The sequence below is a fragment of the Papilio xuthus genome, unplaced genomic scaffold (assembly GCF_000836235.2).
Source record: "Papilio xuthus unplaced genomic scaffold, Pxut_1.1 DF829567.1, whole genome shotgun sequence".
NCBI classification, from domain to species: Eukaryota; Metazoa; Arthropoda; class Insecta; order Lepidoptera; family Papilionidae; genus Papilio; species Papilio xuthus.
This window is the reverse complement of record NW_013529082.1, coordinates 804,671-818,715: the sequence shown is the minus strand read 5'-3', so window position 1 is coordinate 818,715 and position 14,045 is coordinate 804,671. Positions and strand designations below refer to the sequence as shown.

Sequence of the window (14,045 nt, the reverse complement as noted above, 5' to 3'; positions counted from 1 at the left end):
CTGCTTTTTAAAACAAAATAGACTACTAATAGTTTTTATAATAGCGTTATCATCGTTTCATTGACTACATAGACACGTAGAGTTTATAAAAAAAGTCAGGTAAAAAGTTTATAAATCAGCCTTTTAATACGAAGAAAAAATCGTGACAAATAATCTAGTGACAGTAAAATGTCAGAAACTGTCAGAAATGCACTAAAATAATTGTAAGCACGAAGAATACACGGTTGTGGTTACACATTACACTTAAATAGGTCATAAAATGGTTAGTACCCTTTACCTTAATACACGTTCTTCTACAATTCACTATCTTTATGCACATTATGATTATATGAACATTATTAAAGATATAAATAATTAACTTAAGAATCGTTTTAGGAACATGGTGGAAAAGAGGTGAACGCTGAAGAACTACAGAGTACGGAATCAAAAAAAAGTGTAACCACTTCCAATGTGTATTCAACGGATTTCACGGATTACAGCTCAGATAAAAACAATTCATCTGGCAAAGAAACCTATGTTATAGACTGGGATGATAGCGAGGACAGTGAAGCATCTTGTCAATTTAATTCAGAACAAAGCAATAATTTGCAAGATGATAATTGTATAGACAACAACGAGGAAATTATAAAAATATTCGACAATGAAATAGTTAAAGCACATCAAAAGTTTAGTAATAAAGTATCAATGACTTCTCAAATATGTACAGTTATTGGACAAGAAACATTTACACAGACTAGCAAAACTATCATTGAACTTGCAGAGTCCGAAGGTGTTATTGTAAAGTCAGTAGATCTAAACACGTTACAAACTCAAACGTCCTACATTTCTGTTACTGAGAATAAGAGAATAGAATACAAGATTCACAATTCAAACATGCTCGAGTATAAAGACGTTCAGTGCGATGTTAATAATAGCAATGAAATTTGGCCAATTTTAAGTAATAGCTTTGAAGATAAATCATCGAAATGTTTCGAACCTGAATCTGATATAGAGAAAGTTGAAAATGACAACAATGAAATGGATGATACAGAAAATATAACAAATATAAACGAAGAGTTGGACAACTCTTATAAATGTATTGAAGATGTCGACAAATCAATATCCACTTGTTCTGATATTGATGACGATTCACTAATGGAGTACGATAATAACAACAAAAAAGAAAACAGTTTCAGTAGTAAGGACAATGATGAATGTTTTTCACCAAAATCAATAAGTAAAGAAATAGAAGATTTATACATCAACGTATCTAAACGTTTTGAAGTATTTTCTGATAAACATAATGTGGAGACACAATCACAAAATCCATGGGCCAGAGTACTAACTCCTCTAACAGAAGAATCTGCAGCAAATAAGGAAAGTATTATAGACATGACTCCTTGCTTGGACGTTGTAGCTGATAAGAAAAAGCATAACAACGTAGAATTTTACAAACAAAATAAAGAACATGACTATTCAACGTCAGAAGGGGATGATGCTTTGGACACAAAGGAACCGTTTAAATTGCCTCCTATTGAAAACAATAAAGCTACTAATTTATGTTTTTTACTATCTGCACAACATGGAAGGAAGAAAAACATAACATCTGATTATAGTACTGTCAAGTCAGAATGTAATTCTAATAATTTGGCAGCTGGTGAAAGTTCAATTGTAAATGAAACTCGTAAGTGCTTTAGTAACCTAATAAGCGTGATCTTCAGATGGTAGTGAATAAATAAGAAATGATTTCCAGAACGTCTTCCTAACCAACCGATACAATTGCCGCCAATAAATTCTGAACCTGGTATCTATAGTATATATAACAACAATGGCTCCTACTCGTCCTGTTCTTCGAGGATTAGCGTGTCCAAACCAGAATCCACGTGCGACTCCATAAGTATCCAGGATAAGATTAGAGAACTAAAGATGATTGACAGGAGAATGTAAGTTGTTATATAGTAATAAACCAGAATACAGGTCAATTTAAAGCAAAGCAAGAAGTTAGAAATCTTTGTTAGAAGATAATGGTTTTGTTTCTTAGACAAAACTTAGATTCAATACTCATGTCTTGAAAATGTGGTTCTTCTGTTTCGAATTCCCGTCTTATTAGACAAATATATTTTATGAAACATTAATCTCAAGTAATTAAATAAGCTTTTAATACAGGAGAATCAGTGAAAGCATATCGCCTTTGTCTGCGTCCATTCCCGAATGCGGCAAGTCGAATGATACGTCTTATAAAGGCTGCGAACTCTTGTGTGCTGAATTGATGAGGAAGCTAAAGTCATCATCGTGGTAATTTTATAAATTATCAATATTTTTACGAAAAGTAAATTATTATAAAATAGATAAAGTATTTTTGGAACTTTAAAAATTTACCTGAGTTTTACGTCTTAGAAAGATTGAAAAATATTTTAGGTGCGAAGTTGTCGACACTTTGGAAGAAATACCCAAAGCGATGGAGAAATTCTGGAATGTTATCACTGAACTTCGGATAGCCGATTTTATAAGACAGGTGCTCGTCTACTTACTTTACGTATATTTTTAAAGTGCAGAAATTTAATTAAAATAATAAACATGGATGCAAAGACAGACGACGTTTTCCTTTTTTTTAAACAATCCAGGTGACGGTGCACGTGGACTCGCCGCGGTCGCAGGTGGCGCGCACCGCTTGCCTTACCCTCGCGTGCATTCTTAAGAATACAAACTATACTAGGAAACCGGTAACATTAATATTTTTTGAGGAAAAAATGAATTTAAACTTCGAATAAAGAGGTTTAAACATCAAGGATGCATGAATTGGGCGAATCACAGAACAGAACAAACCAAAAACACGTTCCAAATTTGAAAATGATCTATTGTAAAGTAAGCAGGTACAGCGCAAATTGGTTTGAAATGAAAAAAAGAGAGATCGTGTAGAGAAATCCTGATCATGCAGGCTAGAAAGGGATAGCAAATGAAATTGCCTTCAACGTTAACTTTTTCTTAAGCTGGGTCGTTGATATCAGGACTACTACGAGGCAGTGACAGCACTGTTGGTGAAGACCGGTTGCTTCAGCCGGCCAGTGCGGCGCGCGGCCAACATGGCACTTGATGAGATTGTATGTGCGGTCGACTTTACGCAGACCGTCACTGCTCTATGTGTACATGGCGTCGGGTAAAGGAATTTAACGTTACTGATTTTTGATCTTCTGTAATTACAACTTTAGAACAAACGTTAGAACTGACACCGATGTATTATTGCGAAGAACCTAGTGATAAAATAGCATTAATAGTCTAATTGGGTATTGATGATTTTATAAGTTCCATAAAGTAAGTATTTTTGATGTACTGATTTCCTTATCAGCCATAAGAGTCCGTTGGTGCGTTGCGCGGCGGCGCGGCTGCTAGTGGTTTGCTGCGCGGTGTCGGGTGGTGGGCGAGGGCTGCTGCGTGGCCGGCCCGCTTCAGCTGCTGCAGCACGCCGCTCGGCGCTCAGGGCACTCGCTGAACTGCTCCAGGATAAGGCTACTGATGCCAGGTATAGCAATGAAGTCTCTTCACGTTGGTCCTTCGACCCGGATCATCCATTTTCCTACTAGAATTTGCTGTAGGTACAATTGCTATAACTTGAACTTTTAGATTAATCATGTACAAAGGCTTATAATATAGTTTATTTTATATATATAGTTTTCTTAAATGTGTGGTTCAAGTCGGACTATAGTTTTGCGAAATTCGATAAGACATGTGTTGCTGCTAAGATGAAAAGTTTTTGTAGCGGTAGCTTTTGGTTAAGAGCACATAGGCAAACATCTCTCGAACATCGGCAGATTTAGAACTGCACTTTGTTTTTAATCGCCGTAATGTAGAAATAACAGTTCTTATTGATTACACCAACTTAAAATCTATGTTTTGGTCAGGAAATACGCCGAACGTCTCTACTCAATGCTGCGGCCGTTATCCAACTTTGAGGCCTATTTCCTCACAGATGTTGACGTAGAACTGGCCTCAAAACAAATGAAGAAGTACGATAAATTACTTACAACTGGCAGTCAAGATAGATGATTAAATAGTCATTGCTTAAAAAGAGGTTATATTCAATTGTCGCGTTATATGAACGATCTAACTTCTTTGCTATCGCTGATTAAGATGGATGGCAATATTGTAATACATGTACTAAAAGGTCATTGAATACTAGAATTAGTGGTGGCGAATACATTATATTTATGTTGTTGCATTGTACCATTATGACATATACATATGTAGGAAACTTTACGTGTGTAAATTTTAAAACATTTAATGGATGTAAACCAAAATTGTGATTCTAATTTTAAAATTTGAGTTGCTTATGTTCCAGCATTACGAATGATGAATTCATCAGGATGAGTGGTACTTGTATTATTTCGCGGACGCGGCCCGTCGCTCACCCGTCGGGCCCCCGATTGGCTCGAAATTAGTCGGTGCCGCCACCGGACGAATATTCGTTAGTGTTTAGCCGTGTTTATATATCAGTTTAGTATAATGTCTCACGAAAGTTTGAATAATTGAATTAAAAAGTTGTTATTTAATATTATAACAAATATTAAAAATATATTCCATGTGTTTATTTCTGTAGGTCCACTAATTTTAATAACCTTATAGCTGTTGCCAAATTTATAAAACGCATAACAATGAATATAATAATCTGGTTTTTACCAGTTTGCACCGTCTTATGATTTTGATTTAATCTGCAGAACGACACAATGTTATGCTTTAATGTTATGATTTAAGAAAATAATTATATTCTCTTTAAGCTTATTTCCACTGACACGGTTTTTTTTATATCAAAAGGTGGCAAACGAGCGAGCAGCCACCTGAAATCGCTGAAATAGCGAAGTGACTGCAGCCCATAGACATACGCAATTGCATATGCGCTGCCTAACTTTAATCGACGGAGGAGAGGATGCACAGAAAGAAAATATCTTCCTTTTCCATGCATCCTCTCATCCGTAAAGTCCACTTCCACTTCCCATCCTTTCCTTATAAAGAAAAGGATGGGAAGGGAAGGGAAAGAGGACTAAATTAGGCCTCCGGGACGAACACTCATCAGACGAAACGCGGAATTGCTTCCACTTCACGCCTGTCTTCTGTGTGGTCGTGGTATTTCACCGGGCGAGCCGGGCCAATTCGTGGGAAGATGTTAAAGCGGGCTCTAACACTGTTAAAATACGCGCGCGGCTGGCCATTTACCAGTGGATCTCAGGCTTACATTTTTTTATATATAATCCTGTGTATAAAAGCGTTATGTACTGGTAAATACTCTGTGTGTATATAACACTTTTCGCACAGATTATGCTAATAGTGTAGCTGAAATAACGCTACGTAATCAGATGACGCGTACTCTTGGTGCAAATGTACCGACCAGTACGCCTGCACTTAGAATTGCATTTGATCTTTATATTTATATTGTGATAAGTAGACGCACTTGACCCCTAGCTTGGTGACTTAGATTCTTGTTCGAAACGTGCGGTAGTTTATTAATATAAAATTGAAATAAATTATCAACAGTCTAGTTGGTAGTAGGCCTAATAAGGTTCAGTTCACAGACGATTAATAAAATAAAAATAAATTTATATACTGGCAGATATTACCGTTATAATAAAGAGAAGAAAACAAATTGAAGTACGCGGAACGGAACGTAACGCTACAAGCTTTACACAGTTTAATAACCTTAACATAAGTATTTATGCTTTATTCATGAAATATTGAATGATTAATGATTATATGTCAATAATAAGATATTATTTAATTAAGTATACACATACTATGGGCGTAGTAACATTTAATTAGTTACTATTTTAATGAATGGGGATAAGAAATAGATTTACTTAATTTATAATTAACACAAAAGAGCGATTCGCGTTCGTTTGTTTTGTTTGATCTCGGCTTTTATCTCTGAAATGATTTAAGTCAAACATGTTTGCTTCTTTGGCAGTGAATTTCTTTTTATCTTGAGTAAGGTCTGAATTTTTTTTATCGTATTATTTTTAAAATATGAATAATAATTATATTCTAATTTCTTATGTACTCGTGCGTCCTTGTATGAAAGCAATTTTCCTTCGCATCTGACTCCACTGACTCCCACACACGTTGATAAGAAAAGATGAGCCGCTCTATCTAATAACAAGCTATTAATATCTTTATTTCCTTAAAATAAAGTTGAATATCCCTTGAAGTGATGAAAGTATAGAAAATAATTAAAATCGTACGATAATAAATAATAAATATCTTGATACAATGCAGCGACAGTTTTCGCGTGACATTAGTAATAATGTTGTTTTGATTTAAACTCTATATATTGTGAATAAGGTCGTTATTTCTTTGTGTTTTACAAGTTCTTTGGCGCTATTGGAAAAGTGTTTGTTTACAATAAAGTTGTAAAGGGCGGGTTCAGAATGTTGTGTCATATCGCAGATTGCGCGTGTCGTCAAACAATTCTCTTGAGCATCAGTATATGAGGAAATTATAGATAAAGCTAAGGGACATTGAAAAGATTTTAACTGCGGTCAGAATCGGAAATCTCGGAATTATAACGTGTATGTGACCTAATCCTCAAATTGTCAAAAATATGTATTATAATATATGAGAATCGAAGTTTAGAGACCTTTTTGCAATGCCATGATGAGATACTTTTGTTTATAAAATAGTGAATAGGCCAGCGCTTGACCACGCTCCCACCTGTTACTAAACAGTAAAACATTTGCATTTTAAGAACATTAAGTTAAATATTTCATAAAACGTACGGATTTAATTAAAAATAAAAACAAGTACTTCGACTGTCAACATTCCGATGAAAAAATCAACTATTTATTACACATAAATTTTTTTTCATTTTGTCATGATGTTTAAGCTACTAGGTAAGGAATAACTCATACGTTTAAAAATAGAACTACGAAAAATATAACCTTTAAATCTTTTGACACATGGAGGTAAGATGTATCGATAAGAAATTAATGAGATTGAATGTGTATACAAAGGTAGAGGAAGACCAAAGAAAGTGTGCATGGATAGTGTGAAAATAGAGTAAATTCGGAGGGCTGATAGAGATGAGAATGTAGTACATAATGTACTGAACCCTTTGTAGGGACAAGGGAAGGTTGAAGTTGGAGGCGTTGGGGGAGCTATAGGTCTACGACTAACAAAAGCGTGGATTTGTATAGCCTACTTTAGAAAGCCTGCCCGTATTAAACATATTGTGATTTCAATCATGTCTCTAACACAGTAAGAAACTCCACTGGAAAATAGAGATTTCTAATCTCCAACTATCGAGGCCGTATTAGTAATAACTCGTTCGAATTTTGAATTTCTGTGAGACTTAAAAAGTATAGTGTTAATAAGAAAGAATCCTTATCTTCAGGATCGAATTTTTATTTCAGGAGCCTAGCGGGAATATTTGTGACATGCATCATAGTAATTCATAGAAAAAAGTTTAATTAAAATTTGTCCAACCTTATTTGGCTTAAATTACACCAAACATCTCATACTTATTTTGACATAAATGTCCATGACGATAGAAGGGCGTTTGTTGCAAATATTTGTGCTAGGACCACAAAGGTTTTTGTACAGTTTCTTTCAATCGAATAGTGTCTTTTTTTGAGAGTATCTCGTAGCTTCGTAGCAAAAGCTCGTAGCTTTCTTACTTAATAGGTGGATGTTTGAATTAAAATCAGATTATTTTAAAACATATTTATTAAAGAGTAACCATTTAATTATTATATGACGTAGATATTATTACATAACGTAACTTAAAGTGTACGAAATGAAAAAAAAAATATATCAAGATTGTTGTTACATTTTAACGACATGCTATTTTATTTCTTATCATATATTAAACAATAAATAATTATCAGTACATAATGTACATCTCAAAATACTATTACGCAACCTAAATATTTACCTCTAATTAAATCCAAATTAAAACATAAAAGGAACTTTTGAACTTGTAACTATAAACTAACAATTTAGAAAATAGTGTTTAAATAAAAAATACTTATAAAAGATTAAGTACAGATAATTCTGTTAGGCGGTGACCTAATATAGGCCTGGAAGTCGTAAGACTCTAGAAACGTCTATGACCAGATATTTAATCCAAATTTCCATTTTATCTCTGACTATCGTAACTTCTGCACGCGGTGTGGTGTTGGCTGATAATTGCACAGCTTAAGCAGGCACCAGGATCGCTTCTGGACGTGGTTGCGACGGTGGCTGGGTCGCGCTGCGCATTGCTGGCCCAGGGTTAGTGCAGCCAGAAGGACAATGATGATGTGCAGTAGACGCATCTTGAAACTCTCGTCTACGTCTTCACAAGTGCAGTTTAGTAGATGACTAAGGTTATTTCTTGTCTTTCTTCAGACGATGCTTGTTAGCAAGGTTACTTCAAGGCTTGATTCTTTCTAACAGTTTTAGTAGTTGTGATATTTCTACTAATATTAGTAAGGTCCGTAGTTAGAATTAGTAAAGGTCAGTTGTTTATCGTTTGCCGCTTGGTAGTGTACTGGAGATCGCGTTAAGCCCCTCTTATATATAAGACCGGAGGTTATCTGGCGCGTGCATGATAACCCGCCCAATTGTGATACAGCCCCAGGTTCGATGACTGCGTCTCAATGTCACTCCATCCATTGTAGTAAATTTATCTAAGTAAACGCACGTGCCTCATGGAACATTTTATTTACGTTAAAAAAATCAATTTTCAAGGCTAATTGCTTAGTCATTATTATCCAAATAGTGTGGAATAGTCTGTATGTTTCGGTAGATTATGACCTGCCTCAATCTAGACTTCTATTTCGTATGTCGCCCGATAGCTCGTACGTAATCTCTGATAAGATTTCATCACTAAATTACTTTTTGAGGTTATTTTATAATTTTTTTTTTAATTTTAAACTGAAAAATAACATGAAAAAAGGTATAATAGAAATTAATCAGCTTAACACAAGTAGAAATTAATGTTCTGGATATTTGTCGGATACGTCTTTCCAAATCATATTATAATTTTTCTAATTTAAATTCATGATAACGATACAAAGGTCACCAAATCAGCCTTAATTTTTAAATATACTTCAAAATCGTATACATTTCACGAGTCAGTGATCGAAACACGGGCCCTAACCGGTATTATCCAGTTTTTTCAACTTTAACACATTTTTAGTTTATCAGTTTACATTTTTACTCTGTTGATAATATTGACGCGCAATAATGCGCGGATAAAAATACTTAAAACGTGATATTTCTCTTTATAATGTCACAAAGATATCCTAAACACGTGGGCTTGTCTATTTAGGCATATTAAATGGCTCAATCAGACAAGGATTTTAACTTTTTTCTGTCATTTTCTATGCTTTAGGTTTTACATATTTTATGACAGAGTTAACCGCACCAGCAGCTCTTTTTAACCGGTCCAAATATCCTTGTTTGACTATAATTTGACTTGTGCCCACCGATATAGTCTGATAATATATGTTTGTCAGTCTAAACATCCGTACGTCTGTTGGCATCGAATCCGCGGCCTCCTATCGATTGCCTATCTCACCTCATAACTCACTTAATTAGGTCAATGAGATTTGAGCGCCTTGATTACATTAGAAGTAATAATACAGACAGCCAGTGCCGTGTTTATCTAACTGGGTTAACTAACCTCCCGGGAACGGAATTAATTAGTCAATTAATATCATTATTAACGCGTAAAGAGAAAACTTTAAGACGTCTTTGTAATATGGCTGTCATATTTTAAAAAAAACTTGAAAAATTAGGCTTTAATACAATTAGATGATTTAATTCAATCATTTAATTTATATTTATTTTTAAAAAGATACAATATGAAAGAAAAAAAATTAAAATGTTATAAGATTTATGGACTAAATGATGGCGCGTGTCTATGGTACAAAGATCAAAATTGCTGATGCAACAATTCGGCGATACCGTCATTTTTTTTTAATTTAACATTATTAGCCGTTAGTGATACGGAGAAAGTATTGAGGTCAACGGTTTTTTCATTCATTAAAACGATAATATACACTGTAACATTATTTATTTATATAAAGTTTTATTATCTGTATCGATAAAAGAAATGGCGCGAACTGTTTGTGTTATTACATTCGACTTATCAAGAGAATGTCACATCATCTAATGTTCCATAAAGTTCTAGGGTGTTGCAATATGCGTATAAGTTTTTGATTATAACATTTAATTATTGAAAAACATCTGAAGGCAGCAAAGAAATAAAAAAAAAAATCATAAATTTCTAATCTGTTCATTTTCTTGTCTTATATTGTTTGTTTTTTTGTGTTTTTTTTCCAATAACAAAATGGTGCATGATGATTTTGCGTGCATACATTCCTCCAGTGAAAAGTCGAATTTTTGAGATCGCAATGAACTGAATTGGATTTGTAAATGGCCGAATAAACCGATTGAGTTGTAAAAGTTTCGTAACCAAGTAAAAAGTCACTAAAACGTAGTTATTTTGCTATTTATTCAAAAATAGTATATAGTAAAGATGATTATGTTTTTTTAAAGCGTTTCGGCCAAAGAAATTAACAGTTAAAGGCTTTCAGGCTCATTCCACGCGCTAATCACGATGGGTAACTTGACCAAAAGTGTACCAATTAAGTTACGTACACGATGATAAGAAGGTTCGACTCGGATGATGCAACAATTACCGGACTGCGATAATATATCTCACCAATTCGTTTTATTTTTAGACGAAATTCGGCGCAAAAGCCACATTGTGCGTATAAATGATGAAATAAGGTTTTTCCATGATTCTAGTTTAGTTTTCCTCATATTTACCATTTGATATAAACCCTATATCTTTTAATTATAAACTTTGCGAAGCTTATATTTTAAAATTCTTCATCCAACATTCATTGTGGTAGGTAATGTATAGAAAGCACGATCTTTTTCCCTACCGTATATCTGTACTGTAATTTAATTGGTCAGCCTAATTATATATTAAGATATTTTAAGGCCATTTCTTTATCTTCAGTCTTATATTTTTCGTAAATAATTTGTACATGGAATTTCGTGTTGCAGTTACATTTGATGATATAAGTTTTTACCTACTACTTTACTATGTATTTGTCCCATTAAAAATAAATTTTATAAACCTTTGTATTCATTAAAAAATAAACAGTGACGGTCTTAGCCCTTTGGGCGAAATTTCCAATGGGCCTCCTTTAGACCAACGGCCTGGGCGGCCTAACCACGCCGTACCCTATAACACTTCGCCTTTAACAAATAATCAATCAATCGTGTGGTTTTAGTAGTTATTTCTTTAAAAAAATTGATTCGGTTATTTTTTAATAAAAGTTATTCTTATCTTGGTACACGCGCTTACCGCGTTCTTTTGAAATTTACGAATTCAACATTGAATTCGTAAATTTTAACTCATCCAGATAAATTTTATTAGAACGATACGGTTTTGGAGATCCGTACTGAACTTTAAATATTGGAATTTTATTTCTATAAATATTCATTAACATCGTCTAAAGAATACGCATTTATAGGTGCGATTAGTATTAAAAGGATTGGTTATTTTATTTTACCATTAATAAGCTGTACTGTAAACTAAAAAAAAAAAACAATTGACTAGGTAGCCTTGATATACTTCGGTACAAGGCCGTATGATATTGGGCTGCCGGCGGCGAAACCTAATCTAGAGCCGCAAAACGTTAGGTTAGGTTAGACAAAGTGCTCGGCGCCTGGGCGCTTTCCTAACGCTCGATGCCTAGACGCCCGCAACCCTTGCGCTCCTGACAACTTTGGGAATACAAATCAAAGGTTTCTTATAGTATATTCGTAGTAATACGGAATCCTGCTTTACAATTATAATAATAAGGCTTCGCTATCATGTGTACGCTTACAGGCGGCCACGCGCCGAAGGCAGACGCGGTTTGCTGATGAAATATCAGTAATCATACATCCGTGTGACTGTATTTCATCACGCCATTTGACAGACGTTATCTCAGGTTAGGCATTATCTGTGGAGCTAGATTTGCAATATTTTTAAAGGAGAAAACGAATGCGATAATGGTATATTTCACAACAAATAATATCTCACTAACACGCGTATATTTTTCACATTTTTGCATTAATTTAGGCAAATTTGTTGTGACGATGTGTGAGATAAGTGCAGAGAGTGCATGCAAGAATTTAATCCACGTTCCCTTCCCATCCTTTAATTATAAGGAAATTATGGGAAGGTACGATTTGGGGGACGCCTAGGATGGGGAAATATCCTCTTTCTGTGCATCCCCTCTTCCGTTGATTGATGGTAGACAATGCATCTGCAATTGCAGTCCTTGGGCAACGATTACTTCGCTGGTTCGGCGAATTGAGCTTGCAAAAGATATCACTTTTCTGCTCCTTCGTTACCTAATACTTAACTGTTTTTTTCAGTAACTAAAAAGACCCGGCACGGGTTTAAAAATGTAAATTTTTACTCTAAATGCAAATTTTAGATTCTCAAGTTAAATATTTTTTATTGTTTTAAATTAATTCCCGCTTATTTCGCTAAGAGATTTTAATTATGTATAATTGTAGTTATTGTCAGACGACACAAATATTCATTAATAGCTCTATCGAGGTACCCCCAGCATCGATACAGATAACCTATAGATGATAAACAAGAAGATTAGAAACTAATTATAGATAAAAAATAATAATCAACCATTAGTACAGCCAATCAGAAGCCGCAGAGGAGAGGCGTTTCTTTATCTGAGTTCTCTGATTCGTCGGATACAATCGAATTTGTTTAGTTTAAAAAGTTTCGTATATCTCTGGTTTTATTCCAGCCAAAATATGATTACGTGATTCTGATAACGGTTGATTGTTGAGATAAAAATATAATATGATGCAAGACAATATTGATTAAAAATCAGACAATATCTTACTTTTTATAATCGTACTACGTTTGAAGGTATCTCCGGAAAGCCTGAAGTGATATCTGGAACATAGTATAGAAGAACACACAGGCTACTAATTATGTTTTTTTTATTCCGCCCGGACGAAGTCGCGTGTGGTTGCTAATTGTTTGATAACGTCCCGACCTTACTTAGTTATTAATTAAAAGGATAAAGTTAACGTCACCGCACAATTAAATAGGCTGTTCTGTTATTTTATTTTTCTACCAATTTTAATGTCGTAACATTCACTTTGACATTGCCCAAATTGTTTATAAGAAAAGTGCTGCAAGTTTTTATCAAAGAGCGCTGATATCGTAGTAAATATTTTTACACTACGATATAAATAGAGACCGTGGCGAACGAAATGTTTTAACATAGTTTTGTAAGTTGCTTATTAATTTGCATACTTATTATATTCCCCAAGTTAATTGTTATCCTTACTAATATCATTAATGGGAAAGTTACTCCGTCTGTCTTTCGTTCTCGCAAAACTACCGAACCGATTTAAATGAAAAATGGTGTACACATGACTAGAACCTGGAAAAAGACATAGGCTATTTTTTAACGAGAAAAATCGGATGTAAGGGGATGAAAAGGAGTTAGAAATTTGTATGGAAGTATGCTTTTTTTCAGTTAGATACTGTCGCCTGCGACTCTGTCCGCGCGGAATAAATAAAAAACTTAATTAGTAGCCTCTGTGTTCTTCCAGATTATGTTCTACATGTATTTGGTATTTCATCCAGATTCATGTAGCCGTTCTGGATACCTTCTAACCAACATCCATTCAAACATTCGCATTTATAATATTAGTAAGATAAGTTTAAGATTAAGCATGTGAATCACATGTACAGGAAATAGATAAGGGCATTACAATGTGGTCGCGATATCAGCTGTAAAATATCAATCGTACGATCGTCAATTGTCAACAAACAAACCGCAGCACGTGTAACAGTAGACCTCCACTGCTGTGGTATTTGTATATTGTGCTCTCTCTTTTGTCAAAGAGAATGAAAAGGACGAAAATATTTATTAGTGCAAATATTACGGCGTTGAAACGCACTGTATAACACTTCGCAGAGGTAATATTTATAACAGTGATGTCATGAGATAAGCATTACTGCAAGAGCAAAAATGCTTGATATTGTTATCAAA

The 14,045-nt window shown here is 34.4% G+C and overlaps 1 protein-coding gene across 1 annotated transcript; it reads left to right on the top strand.

Moving 5' to 3' along the window:
• The first annotated feature begins 38 nt into the window (after positions 1-38).
• LOC106117980 (uncharacterized) lies at positions 39-4,322 on the top strand. The gene is made up of 9 exons (XM_013312528.1): positions 39-262; positions 376-1,663; positions 1,733-1,922; positions 2,146-2,274; positions 2,398-2,494; positions 2,604-2,702; positions 2,988-3,136; positions 3,326-3,499; positions 3,879-4,322. Exons 1-9 carry the CDS (start codon positions 260-262, stop codon positions 4,021-4,023), a joined length of 2,274 nt encoding a protein of 757 aa, XP_013167982.1. The 5' UTR covers positions 39-259; the 3' UTR covers positions 4,024-4,322.
• Positions 4,323-14,045: the final 9,723 nt, after the last annotated feature.

Bases quoted from the DNA above. Each gene is read 5' to 3' on its own strand.
- LOC106117980 (XM_013312528.1), top strand. The intron at 1,664-1,732 runs GTAAGTGCTTTA...AATGATTTCCAG, and splicing joins TTCAATTGTAAATGAAACTC to AACGTCTTCCTAACCAACCG. The intron at 2,703-2,987 runs GTAACATTAATA...CGTTGATATCAG, and splicing joins CAAACTATACTAGGAAACCG to GACTACTACGAGGCAGTGAC.